General features: G+C 42.8%; 1 protein-coding gene across 2 annotated transcripts in view; it reads left to right on the forward strand.

Moving 5' to 3' along the window:
- SNX29 (sorting nexin 29) overlaps nt 1-15396 on the forward strand; it is a 564444-nt gene that overhangs the window by 7024 nt on the left and 542024 nt on the right. For both annotated transcript variants that reach the window (XR_006783480.1, XM_045819397.1), the window contains exon 2: nt 13362-13426. Coding sequence is in view for 1 of the 2 variants with exons in the window: in XM_045819397.1 (XP_045675353.1) it covers nt 13362-13426 (65 nt within the window). In the remaining variant the exon portion in view is untranslated. The remainder of the gene's footprint in view (nt 1-13361; nt 13427-15396) is intronic.

The following is a 15396-nucleotide window of genomic DNA, read 5'->3' on the forward strand; positions in this document are numbered from 1 at the left end:
TTTGGATTCATATGTATACACAGAAGTAAGCAAATTGTCAGTGTGATAGTGGTCGTTATTTATTTGTTTTTCTCTAAAGAATATTAGGTGGAACTACTTGATTACCAGCCTCTACTAACTAAGGAAGTCTGATTTTCAGATAATACTTTTGCTGTCATTGGGACAGAAAACTTGTAAGTCCAGAAAGTCATGATCCTCAAGCATTGTCTTTTGTAAGACTTTATCTGTGAAACCCTTGATACTATTTTCAATCAATAATTATTCTGTAAAGAATTCTTATGTTGGAAAGACACCAAAACCCCCATTTCAAGTGTGGGGAAAGCCAGACCCACAGAAGTCAGATAATTTGTGGAACAGACCAGCTCTAGGGCCTGATACAGCAGAGTTTGGGCTTAGTGGTAGTTTACTGCCGATCTTGCTTCGTGTTTATGTACATTTTGGCAGCTTCTTATTTTCTGGAATTTTGAAGGTCATGATTTTCTCTTTGGCATGGACTGGGCCATCTCCAGCAATGGCTTGTGTTTGGAATAAAGAATAAGCTAAAATGAGTGAATGGAACTACGAGTATTTGTGGTTTTCTTTCAAAGCAGAAAAAGTGATGATATCAACCTTTTATTTTTTGTCCCTAATGAAGGCACTGGGTTGATCTATTACTGTACATTGTGAGAAGTAAGTGTTCTATTATCAGCAAATATTTGACCATCTCCTATGTGAGCAAGTGGCAACAGACTCAATCCCTTTGACATTGACTCTACTGCTTCTTGATGCCTGACTGTGCCTGGGTAAGTCATAGAAAGTCAAGTTCTTAGGGCTCTTAAAATATAGAAGTAGCCCTAGCTGGTGTGGCTCAGTAGATTGAGTGCCAGCCTTTAGACCAAAGAGTCGCTGGTTTGATTCCCAGTCAGGGCACATGCCTGGGTTGTGGGCCAGGTCCCCAGTTGGGGGGTATGTGAGAGGGAACCACACATTGATGTTTCTCTTCCTTTCTTTCACTCTCCCTTTCTCTAAAACAAACAAACAAACAAACAAATAAGTAAATAAATAAATGGAAGTAAAAATTCTGGCAATGTGAACATAATTCCAGATAAAAACACCTTCTATTCTGCTTGTACCATCTTGTCTACATGGATACTATACATTCTCCCTGGGGTGATATCAACCCTGGGGGGGGGGCATGAAACTTTTACTGTTGTATGTAAGTCACAGATATGCAAGCAGTACGTAAACAGATGTAAAATATATCTGTGGTATTAAAATTTCATGGAGGTGGTGATTAAGAAAAAAAAGGTCTAGAAAGGATCGTAAGGGGGAAAGCAATAAAAAAAAGGTTTCAAAACACCTATGTGTTGAAGTAATTTTATCATTATCATATACATTTGTATTTTGCTTTTATTAACATTTCTGGCTACTCCTTCAACACACTGCCAAATGGTCTTCATATTGCTCACTTCTATGACTTCATAATCCATCATTAACCCATCATCTTGCATGTAGCATAATTTTTAAACTATTGACTCTACTTGTGGAAATTTAGCTAATTCCCCTCATTCTTTTTTGTTTCTTTGATAAATAATAATGTGATGAGCATTTTTTGTTTAAGGTAGTTTTCCTTCCTTTAGATTTTGTCTTTGGGATGATGTTCCTAAAACAGCATTAACATAGAGGTGTTGATCATTCTTAATTGCTCTTTTTTTTCCAAAGTGGTGGTAGTAGTTTAAACTGCTGTCCATAAGAGTGAGGGCTCTAGTGGCAGCAGAGCCAGGCCAGCAATCGAGAAATTCAGGGTTTAACATGCAGCAGACATTTATTAGATGACAGTTTAGATGTCACTTAGCAAAGGGCTATACTGTTGGTGTCTGAAGTGAATTGAATGAACTACCAAAAAATGTTTTGTCAGAGTTTTGGGTGCACAGCCAGGACTCTCCAGTTGCATGTGGCAGAAGCTTATTTCAGCACAATGGGAATTTAAAGTGTTTTGTAATGGAAAAGTCTAGGGACAGGCTGGCCTCAGACTCAGCTGGATTCAGGTGCTTAGAGAATCATCAGGACAACCCTTCTGTCCAGCTCACAACTCTACTTTCTTCTCCATTGGCTTCATCTGCAGGCAGCCTCTTCTCCGTGGAGGCGAGATGGCTACCAGCAGCTCTTGGGTCACATCCTATGATATAGCAATGCCCAAGCAAGGAGTGGACGTCTTTCCTAACTGCTCCAGCAGAAGTCCTGGGGCTGAATCACAGCAGTCTGCCTACCCATGTGGTCATCCTGGAACCTATCACTGTGGTTCTGGTTGGCTAGGTCTGAATCTTACGCTCAATCCAGGGCCCAAGGGTGGCATGTGACTTACTTGTCTGGATAGAGGATGAGTTGAAGGAGGAGGGCTGTAGTAGTTTTGAATGGGGTGATCAGGATAGGCACCCTTACAGGGAAGGTGATACCTGGGTAGACCTGAGAGAGGGGAGAGTGATTCCTGGTTTTTTTTTTTTTGTTTTTTGTTTTTGTTTTTTTTTTTTTGCTTCTGAGCAGCTAGATGGGTAAAAACTGCTTTTTACTGAGGTAGGAAAGGTTGTGAGAGGAGCAGGTTTGGGTGTGGGGTGTGGCAGCTTGAAGGCTCCAGGTGGAGTGAGGACCCATCTGCTGGCCCTGCTTTTTGCTTGCCCATCCAGGAGCCCTCAGCGCCATGGCAGAGCACTCCCTCGTCCACTCAGCAGCACCCTGCTGGGCCTGTGCTCCCCAGCTCCCTACAGGGAACTGTGCCCACTCCCATCTCATTTTTCCTTGCCTGCATCTGCATTATGGACTCTGTTCTTTCCTCCCTGATCTTAAAAGAAAAAAAAACAAAAGGCCCAAATGACATTAAAGAGTATTGTGGAACATAGAATATACATATAAGTAGACCTCCCTTGCACATTAAATATTTAGAGTTTTAGGCATTCCACTTCTGTCTTTGTTTAAAGCATATGCATTTTACAAAAGTACATTGAGCCTACATTTGAATTAGTGTTTCCACTTTTACAGGATTGGGCAAAGTAGGTTTACAGTTCATATGGAAAAATATATCATACAAGAATAAATAATAATACAAGAATAAACTCTGTGTTTGGCATAGTCACAACTGTAAACCGACTTTTGCCAGCTCCCATATTTTAGTATTTATCCATGTTCTTTCTCTTCACAATGATTAGAAATGGCTGCATAACATTCCATAAAATATGTACCTCAGTTATTTAACCTTTCTCCTATTGTAGGAAAAAAAAGTAAATTGCATTTATGATATGCTAAGATGGAATTGGCAAGCATTTTCTGCAAAGGGCCAGATAGTAAATATTTCCTGCTGTGCAGGCCACCTGGTCTGTGTCCCTCTGCTCATCCCTGTTGTTGTAGGGTAGAATAGTACAGGCGGTAAGTGAATGAAAGGACATGGCTGTGTTCCAATAAAACTTTATTTAGAACAACAGGCAGCAGCTGGATTTGGTTGGGGGCTGTAGCTTGCTGACCCCTGTTCTAGAACAGTGCAGGGAAAAAAATCTGTGTACCCATGATGATATGATTAGGCTGCCATTGTGTTGTAGTGGATTCTACCTGGACTCTAGCAACCCTGGGTTTAACTCCCTAGGGTAGAATGTAGGGACTTCTCTGACTCTTAATTTCCTGGTCAGAATATGTAAATGAAAGTGAGTGATGAATAAAGAGTGTCTTACTCAGTACCTAGAAGACAGAGGGACTTGTGAAAGTTACTTGTTCCTTTTCTCATTTCTCCCATTCCTCCTCCTTAGCTTAGTTTGCAGTGCATCAAAAGTTTTTTGTAGCTTTTGGTATGCACTGCCGCACTGTTTTTCAAGAACCTACTGTACCAGTACATTGTTACTGGTGGTGTGTACCTTTATCCCCATAGGTTTATCAGCACTGGGAAATTGTGTTTTAAGTGTTTCTTGGTCAAGTTAGGAGTTATATAATGGCAACGTGTGGTGGTTAGTTTAGTAAGAATTTGTATTTCTGCAGCCATGGGTGATGATACATATTCTCTTCCAAGTGTTTGCTCACTGCCATTTTATGTTTTTTTTTTTTTCCCCATTGAGGGTACAACAAAGATTGTTAAACTAGGCCAGCCCCCTATTTTGTAAATAAAGCTTTGTTGAAACACAGCCACACCCATTCATTTGCTATTGTCTATGGCTGCTTTCATGCTTGATGGTACAGTTGACCATTATGGTGTAGGAAGCCTAAAATATTTACTCTCTGCTCTTTACAGAAAATGTTTGTTGATTCCTACTCTGGAGTAAATGCTTTGCCCATTTATAAATTTGCTGTTGACTCAGTGTTATACATCACACGCCCACTTAGATGGCCTGAGCCCACCTGTCTCCAGCAGGGCCTTTCTTCCATTGTATGGTGGCAGACTATCTGTCCTTACTCCCTGGTCCAGCTGAGACACTTTACTCCACAGTACTGGCAGCCACAGCCTGATTTTGCTCATTTTATCTGTTCACATGCTAGTGCTTGAGCAGACAGAACTACTGCTTCACTCTGTGCGTGACACGTGCGAGGCCGCTGCTGTGGCCTGGCTCACTCTGGTCCTCTCTGCTTAAAGCAGCTACTTGGGGAACCATGGAACTCCACTTGGGGTCTTGATTCAACAATTGTTGATTTCTTTCTGTGAGCAGGGATGCATTAAGGCTTATTTCCCTCCCTGAAAAGACTCCACCCAGGACTGACACAAGGAGCAGGTTTAGGAGTCTCCATAATCCTTTCTGCTGTAGGGATTAGACCCGGGGTGTGGTGTGGCTGGAGGGCTGTGGAAGCACAGTTCAGAGAACAGTTTATTGTGCCTATGGAGGTTTCTCAGAGAAGGCAACATTTGAGCCAGCCATCGGGAGGTTGGTTTGTTTTTTGGTGGCTTTTTGCAGAAGGAGACTGTTTTCTGTCTGAATTTGAGCTGCCCAAGAAGTTATTTGGTCTTGTCAAGGTTGGAAGGCATGGGTTTTGGGGTAAGTGTTGTGTTTGTCATCTCTGAGTGGTTCCTTGGGCAAGGGATCAATGGTTCAAGCCTCAGTTCCTTTATCTGTTATGATGGGGCTGCCAGCACCCAGATTACAGGTGGATGTAAAGATTTAATGTACATCTCAGAATGGAAAATTGGCAGCAGATCTGGCCTCTAGGTTTATTGTGTTTGGTTTGTGCAGAGTTGGCCGAAACACTTCTCTTCTTCTAAATAACTTTAGAAGTTATTCTCTTCTAAAAAGAGTATAACTAGGTGCCAACTAATTGACATGAAAATCTTGAGTTTCTGGATTTTTAAAAAGAAATGGGAAATGGAACAATGCTGTACTGATGTTGCTGTGAGGTGCTGTCAGCTAGAGCTGAGTAGCAGCTGCCATCTCTCAAGGGGCATCTGCCTTGGTCCCTGCAATGTCCACCTCACCCTCTTCATTGCCTTCCCTGCCACATCACTCATTCGCATTCTCCACTTGACCCTGTAGGATTGGAGGGGTTTGATCTTGGTCTCATACATGCATCCCTCTGGCCTACATCGTGCAGCCCTTTCTGCTCCCCTCCTCCTTCACTTCTGCTTTCTTTCTATCTCTTTATTTGAAAGAGTAGTGGAAATTAACAACAAAAACAGCAGCACCAAACTCTCCATTGGGTTGAGAGTGTCCCAGGCATCCTAGATGGCTGCAAATGTGACTGAGTATAAATTCTACCAGTGTCAGAAGGTGATGATATACCTGTCCCCTGCAAAGCTCTGATGTTGGGTGTTGGTTATAGGGTGAGGGGAGATGGGAATATGACTAAGATATGGCCTGGTCTACAGCCTGCTGGGGACACCTAATATATAACTGTCTTACTGCAGGGAGGCTGTTAAGTCTGGAAAGATAACACTATTGTTTTAATTTTTACGCCACCCCCCCCCCCTGCCCTGCCCCCAGACACACACACTAGTTCTGCTAGGGCAGTGTCTGCAAGCTGGCCTGTGGGGTAAATCCAGCCCAAGGCCCGTTTTTGTAAACAGCCATACAGATTCATTACTGTACTGTTTGTGGCTGCTTTTGAGACACAAGAGCAGAGCTGAGTACTTGTGACAGTGACTGTATGAACTGCTGAACTGCAGAGCCTAAAAATATTAATTACCTGGCACTTTACAGGAGAAGTTTGCTGACCACTGTTCTGTAGTACATTAAAGGTGCAGGTTTACTCCATAAAAACCAGAGACAATCATCAGAGATAGTGCACAAGCTTATGTAGGGCTTGATAGAAATGCCTGGTTAATTGCAACTTTGCAGGGTGCATTGAAAAAAATCATACAATATCAGTGAGTGTATCATCTGTTTGTTCTGTAGTATTAGTGAGTCTCTACTGAGTATTCCAGATCTTATGGCCACTGTGTAGTTATTTCAGTGCAGGATGAAGGGGATGGGAGTGCAAGGGCATGGGGCCAGATCTTGGAACATTAATGGTGGCAGGGATGGATGACTCTAGAGGGAAGAGCTGTGCTGGACAGGGCAGCAGGGAAATGGGGTTGCAGCTGGAAGGACATATGGGAACGAGGCATGGCTAATATTAAATTTGGGGGAGATATTACAATAACCTTGTATGCTGTAGGAATTTCATAGATGAGCAGAAAAAAAAAGTTGACAGCATGGGAAAAAGGGACAGTTGCTGTAGTATGTTCTTGAGCAGATGCGAGGACGGGAGTTAGGGCACAGTGGAGGTTTGTTATTTAGTCTCTTGGAGCCTGTCTCACTGTGAAATGGGATAATCAAACCTACTTTAGGACAGAGTTTCCTAGTTGTGGCACTCTTTGACATTTTAAGCTAGATCATTCTCTGTTGTTGGGGCTGTCCTGTGCATTGTAGGATGTTTAGCAGCATCCCTCACCTCTACCCACCAGATGCCAACAACATCCTCCAGATGTGCTAAAAATGTCTCCAGATCTTGCCGACTGTCCTTCAGGGCTAGGGGTGAAGTCACCTGAATTGAGAATTGCTTATCTATATCCATTCTTCAGTAGAGCTCTGTATAAGTGAACCTCCCTGAACTATCCTTACTTGAGTGTGCCTGTTGTTTCCTGTTAGGAGCCTGACAAGGGCCTCCTAGTGTCAGGCAGACTGTCCCCTCAGTGGAGTCAGAAATATGAAAGAGAAGTGAGCGTGGGGGAGCTCTTCTACGCTGTTGTTCAGTGTGGGGGCTGCATGCCTCACCTGCCCTTTGGAGAATCCTAGTGCAGCTGTTCCTTTGGCTTGGGAGGTGCTCTGGGCCAGTATCTCCCTGTTGCAGCCCTTCCCATAAGAATCATTTTGTATTGAGGTGAAATTTGTATAGCATAAAACTATTTATGGTTTTAATACAATTAACAATGAACAATTATTGTTATAGATTTAACAATTACAAAAATAATTAATCATTTAAAAGTGAACAATTCAGTGGTATTCACAATGTCATACAACCACAACCTCTGTCTAGTGCAAATCACTGTCATCACCCTGAAGGAAACCCTCTACCCATTAAGCAGTTGTGTCCTTTCTGTATGGATTTACTTATTCTGGTCCTTCCCAGTTTTTAAAGCACAGCTCAAGTTCCCTCCTTTTCAGTAAGCTTCCCCGGGCCCCACAACAGAATAGCAGTGTGGCATGTGGAAGGAGCACTGGCCTAAGAGTCAGGCAGATGAGGGTCTCAGCCTTCAAAGTAGCACTTGCTTTGCTGTGTGACCTTGTGCAGAATTCCTGGCATGCAGTTGGCACCCAAAGAATGTAGCCTTCTTTTACTTTTCTCCCTTACACCCGCTTAGTGCATTGCAAGGATTAGCCTTAGACCACAGAAATGCCTGGCCTGACTTTACCTCTGCCATTCCATGGAGAGGCAGGGAAGTCCCACTATTGAAGTGTGTGTGTGGTCTTGATCAAGTGACCTAACTCCTCTGTGGGTGGGAACCATGCTTACCTTGACCTTCAGGGTTGTTGCAAGGATTAGAGAAGGACTTTACATAGAGTGCCTGGTTCATCTTGCTCGTTTTCCCCTCCCCAGATTCCATGGACCCTTTTTACCTTTTCATCCCCCAGGTCAGCGAACATAGAGGCCTAGATTAAATTGCTTTGCCTGTGCTGTGAAGGGAAGGTAATCAGTTGAGAATAACTGTTACCCTTGCTGGTATGACTCGGTTGGTTGGAGTATCATCTTGTACACCAAAATATTGGGGGTTTGATTCCCAGTCAGGTCACATACCTACGTTGCTGATTCAGTCCCCAGTTGGGGTGCATATGGGAGGCAACCGATCAGTGTTTCTCTCTCTCTCCCTCCCTCTCAAATCAGTAAACATATTTAAAAAAAAAAAGAAAATAATTGTTAGAGCCAGGAGTCTTATGCTGACTATAACAATAATAATCATAGCACATGTATAAAGTGCTTGGTATATACTTGGCACTGTTGGGGGTACACAGTAAGCATTCACTCATTTAACAGACCTGGGAAATGCAGAGAGTTTAAGTAACTAGCCCATGGTCACATAGCTGGTGGTGTGGGATTTGAACCTGGGCTATCCCATTCTTAATCCTTGGAGTTTTACAGTAAAAATTAATGTAGAGTCCTAAAGATTCTAAACATTCAAGACAGTAGGGATGCACTTGAATCAGGTGAGTGATTTTCACATGCACATGTGATTTCTGACTTAGAGCCCTAGGGTATCACTGCATTTCTCTGACAAGTTTGTGGACATCTGGCAGTATTTCCTGGGGTGGCTTTACATATTTTATTTTCATATTGATGGTGATCTCACAAGAAATTAAAAAGAAGTTTGTTCTGGCTTCTTTGGTTGATATTGTTGACTGAAGGCTGCTTTTGGAGAAGGAAGGAAGTAGGCAGGCTGGGGTTCCACAGAGGAATCATTCCTGAACCAGCAGTGGGGCTGTAACTGCAGGCTTGTTTCAGGGTTGAGAGTGAACAGGATTTAGAGATGGTTGTGCCAGGACCAGTGGACTTGAAATTGAATCCGTCCTTGAACACTTCCTGTGGGACCGGCCTTGGGTGAAGATCTTGACCTTTCTGAGCCTTAGTGCGCTGGTGAATGGAGCCACTTTTCCTTCTTTGTCAAGGAAGAAATGATGAAATGTCATCCTTCATGGCTTAGCCCATGCCTGAAGTTCAGCAGGTGGCCATCAGTTTGGATTCTTCTTGGCCCTGGCAGGGGTTCTATGTTCTCCTCTTTGTCATTGAGAGAAGATAAGAAAGATCAGTGGCATTGATTGCTCTGCCTCCCTGGCTCCACAGAGGCCACACATTGGCAGACTGAAGAGTTAGGACGGCATGAGCTCCTGCAGAAACCAGTTCCCCGGGGAAGGGAAGTAACTGCCCCTGTCACATGGCTAGCCAGCAGCCTAGCCAGGATGAAGACTCATGATACCTTGTGACTTCCCACTAGTGCTCCTTCAACTACTCACAGTCATAGGTCTCTTGGGCATTCCCTGTAGTCGATGAGTGTTTCCAAGGCTGCCTGTGCTCCCTCCACCCTATGAGACCCCTTCTCTTAACTCTCATTCAGGGCTAGGATGGCCCTAGGTACTCCTTCTGAGGTCAGAGTTATCTTACTCAAGTGCACTTTTCTCCTGTAGAGAGATGGCAGCCAGGGAGCAGGAGTGGTGGGCTGAGACCTTCACAACCTCAGGTTGTTTCTTGATAGAGGACATGCTTTTCTTCCTACCACAAGAGAGCCATGGTGAGGTAAGGCAGAGGAGGAGGCTGTTTACATCTCATTTAGAAAAAGCATTGGTGGCAAGATACTGTAGAAAAGCTCTAGGATAATTGTGCATGCCATTAAAGGCAGGTGCTAAATTCCTGTTCTTCGGATGCCAGTCAGAAGCAGCAACATCAGCATCACCGTGGAGTTTGTGAGAAATGCAGAACCCCGGACCCCACCCTAGACTTGCTGAATCAGAATCTGCCTTTTAACAACATTTCAGGGAATTGGTGTGCACAAGAAAGCTTGAGAATTACTGCACTAAAAATTATCAGTAATAAGGTGATGGAGATTTTTTCTTTGTACATTTTTTTCCTGATTTGTAATTATTGTATATTATTTTGCATGAATTCACGAATTGCTTTTTTTGTGATAAATAACATAAGATTTATCATCTTAATCATTTTTTAAAATCTTCACCCAGGAACATGCTTACTGATTTTAGAGAGAGGGGAAGGGAGGGAGAGAGAGGGAGAAAACATTGATGTGAGAGAGAAACATTGATTGGTTCCCTCTCGTATGCCCTCCAACTGGGGACTGAACATGCAGTCTAGGAATGTACCCTGACCAGGAATCAAACCCTTGACCTTTTGGTTTACAGGATGATGCTCTTAACCAGCTGAGCCACACCAGCCAGGGCCACCTTAACCATTTTTAAGTGTATAGTTTAGTGGTATTAAATACATTCACATTGTTGTGCAACCATCATCACCATCCATCCCCATGATTCTTTCTGTTGCAAAACTGAAACTCGATACCTATTAAAAAACAATTCTCCATTCCTTCCTCTCCCTAGCCCTTGGCAACAGCTACTGTATTTTTCCTCTATGCATTTATTCTAAGTATTTCAAAGAAATGAAATTATACAGTATTTCTCTTTTGGTGTCTGGCTTATTTCACTCATAATGTGCTCAGTGTTCATCCATGTTGTAGCATGTTGCAGTTTCCTTCCTTTTTAAGGCTGAATAATATTCCATTGTTCAATATACCATATTTTGCTTGTTTGTTCACCCATTGGTGGACACTTGCATTGTTTTCATGTTTTAGCTACCACGGACAATGCAGCAGTGAACATGGGCATAAAATTTCTCTTCGAGACCCTGCTTTCAGTTCTTTTGGGTATATGCCCAGAAGTAGAATTGCTGGGTCATATGGTAGTTCTATTACATAAGTTACATTTCTGATCAGAAAGAACAGCAACGGCACTGCAGGGTGCAAAACCTTGTCAGGTTTCCAGCTGGCATTGCCCAAGGGTGAGCAGAGTTGTTGGGTGCAATACTTGGGAAAAGGAAGAAAGCAAGCCTGACTTCTCTATTCTGGTATTAGAGAAGAACAGAAACTAAACCTTCTGCTAAATAAAGAGCAGGATTTATTGATAGACACAGGTGTCAAGAGAGATGTTTGAGAGCCCTGGGGTCTCCATCATGAGTAAGGCTATAAGATGGCCTCTTGTCTGGTGGGAATGATAGGTAGGCTGTCCTTTCTCAAAACCTCTTCAGTAAAATAACAATGACAACATTTGGGAAGTCAGACGTATTACTGTGTGTCTATGGAGCATCTACCAACTGGTTTTATCTCCAGCCTGGAGTAAGGAAGGAGCCTTGTGTGGTGGTAGTTCTGGCACAGTCATTTGAAGGGCATGGCCTTGAGTCAAGGTCACAGTAACACCAGTTAGTATTCAAAGCAGAACAAAAACTAAACCTGTTATCATGGTCCATAAGACCCTTTGTGATTGGCCCCTGCCCACCTCTCTAATCTTTACTTCCCCTTTTTTGCTTTTTGCTGAAGTTACGGCAGACTTCCTTCTGGACCTGGAAGACCAGAGGCCAACTCTGTTCCTGTCTCCTGGGCTGTACCCTGGCTCTTTGCTCTGCCTGGAACCCTGGTCTGCATATCTTTTCATGACTGCTCCTTCTTTTTGTAAAGGGCTCAGCTCACTGTCACACGTGCAGAAAGGTCTTCCAGGACTGCCCTGGCTAACATGGCCCTCTTGCTTCCTCCCTGTCTCAGCAGCCCATTTGTTTTTTCTTCATGGTATGACTCTCGAGCATCATCTCATTTAGTTGTTTACTTAGGTTCTATTTGTTTCTTCCTAGTAGAATTTCACTCTGTGAGAAGATGGCTCTTTTATACCATTTAACTCCTGGGTCCCCAGCCCTTAGAACATTGCCTGGCACATCATTGAAATTAAATAAATACTAAATGAGTTAATGTGCACAGTTGTTGGTCCTCTGTGAGCTCCAGTTTTCCCATCTGTGGTATGAGGTTTTTTATATGACATAATGCATGCAGAGTACGCAGTTGAGTGTCTGGCATGCAGGAAGTGCTCAACACAAGGCCGCAGTTTGTATTAACTGGGCAGCCCTGGCATGACTCAGCTTAATCACTGACCATCTCTGAGGTGATACTCTGCTGGTACTCCCTAGAGAAGCCCATGTTGAGTTGGCCAGGGAAGAGGCAGCCTGGTGACAGTTCAGGGCTCATGGTATGGAACATCTGTTCCTGTAACTCTGAATCTGGGTCTCCTTTGAAACAGTTGTATTCTGTGTGTGGTGTATCATAACACGTAGCCATGGCTCTGTTGGTTGGAGTCACTGGGCCTCTTGTGGAGCATCAGATGTAGCTCTGACAATGTTCTGCCCAGTATTTTGAAGTGTCCTTGCCCCAGACCCTCTTTAAGTAGGAGTTCAGTGTATGCCACATGTACCAGTTGGGAAAGCTTTTGGCTGTAAGTAATGGCCCAATGTACAGTGTTTTGAACAAATGGAGTTATTTGCTCTGTTAGAGGTAGTAGATTTCCAGTATCAGTTCAGCAGCAAAATAATATAAGGGCTGACATCTTTGTGATTCTCTTGGCCTTCCCTTCAGGCCTGTTGCTTCATGGTAGCAAGATGCTACTTGGCTCCACCCAGTGTGTTTATGATTAAGAGATAAGAGTGGAAGGGGGAATGAAGCCATTAACATCTGTTCTTTTATTAGGATGACATAATTTTCCCAGGACCTTCCCAGTACACTTCTGCTTACATCTCGTTAGCTAGAACTTCTTACAGTCAGCCTTGTAAGAGAAGCTTAGAAAAGGAGGAATCAGGTTTTCAGTTTATATTGCAGTGGCATGGAGAAGGGATGTGGGAGGTGATGGTGAGGTGAGCCAGCAAGCCTATGTACTAGGAAACTTACTCTCATAAGTTAGAATTTTAAGTTAGAATATTGGTTCTCAACTGGGGGCAATTTTGTTCCCCAGAGGACATCTAGAGACATTTTCGTTGCTATAACTAGTGTATGTGTGTGTGCATGCATGTGTGCTAATGGTATTTAGTGGGTAGAGGCCTGGGGTGCTGCCAGATATCCTCTAATTCATAGGGTAGCCCCCACCATCTGGTGGTCCAGATGTTAGTAGTGTCAAGGTTAAAAAACCCTGGATTTGATTATTCCACATTGCAATAACAGGGAAATGGTCAGACTTCATCTGTATGATATAAATTATTGGTGCCTGGTTTTGCTATGGGTTTTATTAAAGAGTAGGCTGGTATTAGTTGGGGACAGTCATACACTATATATCTGACATACACTATATGTCAGAAAGTCTTAATAGAAGGCTAATGTCAAACAGAACTAATTAAGCCTTGTTGCATTTTAGGATCACAGAACAATGACATTAAAAGACAATTTCTGCTGGAGCGACTGCTGGATGCAGTGAAACAGGTAAGAGGAATGCTCATGTTTGACCTTGAGATCAAGTAATAATGTCAGATAAGCAATGTAGAAGTAATTTCTGTCTATCTAGACAGACTTACCCCCACTTTGTATCTTGGAACAGTGAGGCCAATAGTTTCCCCCAGAAAATGATAGAACAGGGAAGGCTATCAGAGGTAGGGACAGAAGCATTCTTGTGTCCTGACTTTCTACAGCCCTCTGGAGGACTGCATCCTTCAGGATGTCCCTTTGAGAAGGGCACTGATGTAGGTTTCAAAGTCTTATTCCCAAGCAGTTGTGTTTTAGGGCAACTCTTTTGGGTACTAAGGTGGTGGTTGGGGTCTCTGTGAGGATAAGAACAGAGATAGGAAGGAATGAACCATGCTCAGGATTGATGGTGTGGATCCTCCAGGTGGGCTCTGATCTGACTGGTTGATGCTATTCTGATGCCTGGCTTTTGACTGGGTGGGAGGTGAGCTTTGACATGAACTGGCATGTTTTCTTGCCTGCATATATACCAGGCATGCATCATTTATTGTACATTCATCGTGTGCTGGGCTGTCTGCTTTACCTCCATATTCTTTACATTTAATCCTTTCAACCACCCTGTGAGACAGTTCCTACAATTATTTCCATTTTACTGCTAAAGAAACGGAAACTCAGAAATGTCCAAAAACTTTCTTCTGGTGTTATAGTTAATAAGTAGCAGAGCTAGGATCCAGCCCTGGGAATTCAAGGTAGCTCACCTTTTGGAAGGGATGACTGACAATTTTGTGCGTGTATATAGGGAGATAGGAGATAAATACTTTAATAAAGGTGTGTGTTAGGTGTTGACTGTAGTAGGTGTTAGGTGAGCTCAGAGGCTATCATCCTCCCAAGCCTCAAGGTGTCCTGATAGGGTGAGACAACACAAGCTCAGGTGTAACTGGGGTCAAAGGCCAGTTTCATCTCCTCCCAGCTGTGTGTGCTTGGACAGCTCGTCTAGCCTTTCTGGGCATTCTCCTTCTCTGTAATCTGGTCATTGATCTTCACACTGATGTTGAGAGAACTGCATTTGTTAAAGTAGGTAAAGGCCCAGCCAGCCCCTGATCCACTGTAAATTAGGAGCCCACATTATTCATTTCTTCTTTCTTTGCTCCAGAGATGGAAACAATGGCAAGAAGATTAGGAGACAATTGGAACTACTTTAGGAGTAGCAGTTAAACAGAAATACATTAGAGTTTATGCCCAGATCTGCCATTATTGTTATTATTATTATTTTGGGCAACAAAAGTGTTGTGTATATATGCCTTTTAAAAATCAACATTTTTGAGATATAGTTTGCATACAATAAAATACTCTAATTTTGAATGTGCAGTTCTATAAGTTTTGACAAATGTATCATTTAAATTTTACATATGGTCTTTTAGTTATGAAGTTCAGAAATCTTGTAAGCCTGCTACCCACATTGGAGATTCCACATCTTTAAAAGAGAATAGTGGATAGTGGTGATAGTCGCACAATATTGTGAATTGAATTGTATAACTAGAAATGATTAAACTGTTAATTTTGTGTTTTCTATATTTACAATTAAAAAAAAGGAAAATAGTTTGCTTTTGTTTGTACCCGCCCTGGGTAAATTGTCACTCTGAACAACCAGATGACTTGTTTGAAGTATGATTTATCCTGTCATAATTTTCTAGCCAGCCATAACAACTTTAGGCCCTTGTCAAAAGGGATTCATCATTGCAGATTTATTGAAATTTTCGTTATTGCCTATTAAGAGCCCTGTGTTATATACATTGCCAGCTGCTGACACATAGAAGTTTCTTAGGTAATGTGCAGAAGCTGTGTGCTTCTCTTTTCCTCTTAGCATTGTTTTCCCACATGGCACACTTCTGTACAAGTGGGACATAAGGACTTCCTTTAACTGGCAGCTGGAAGGCTGGGATGTCTACCATCTTATGTCTTGGGCTGATACTCAGGGCAGGGGACACCCT

This window comes from Phyllostomus hastatus, unplaced genomic scaffold, assembly GCF_019186645.2.
Source record: "Phyllostomus hastatus isolate PE091 unplaced genomic scaffold, TTU_PhHast_1.1 phas_scaffold_385, whole genome shotgun sequence".
Taxonomy (NCBI): Eukaryota; Metazoa; Chordata; class Mammalia; order Chiroptera; family Phyllostomidae; genus Phyllostomus; species Phyllostomus hastatus.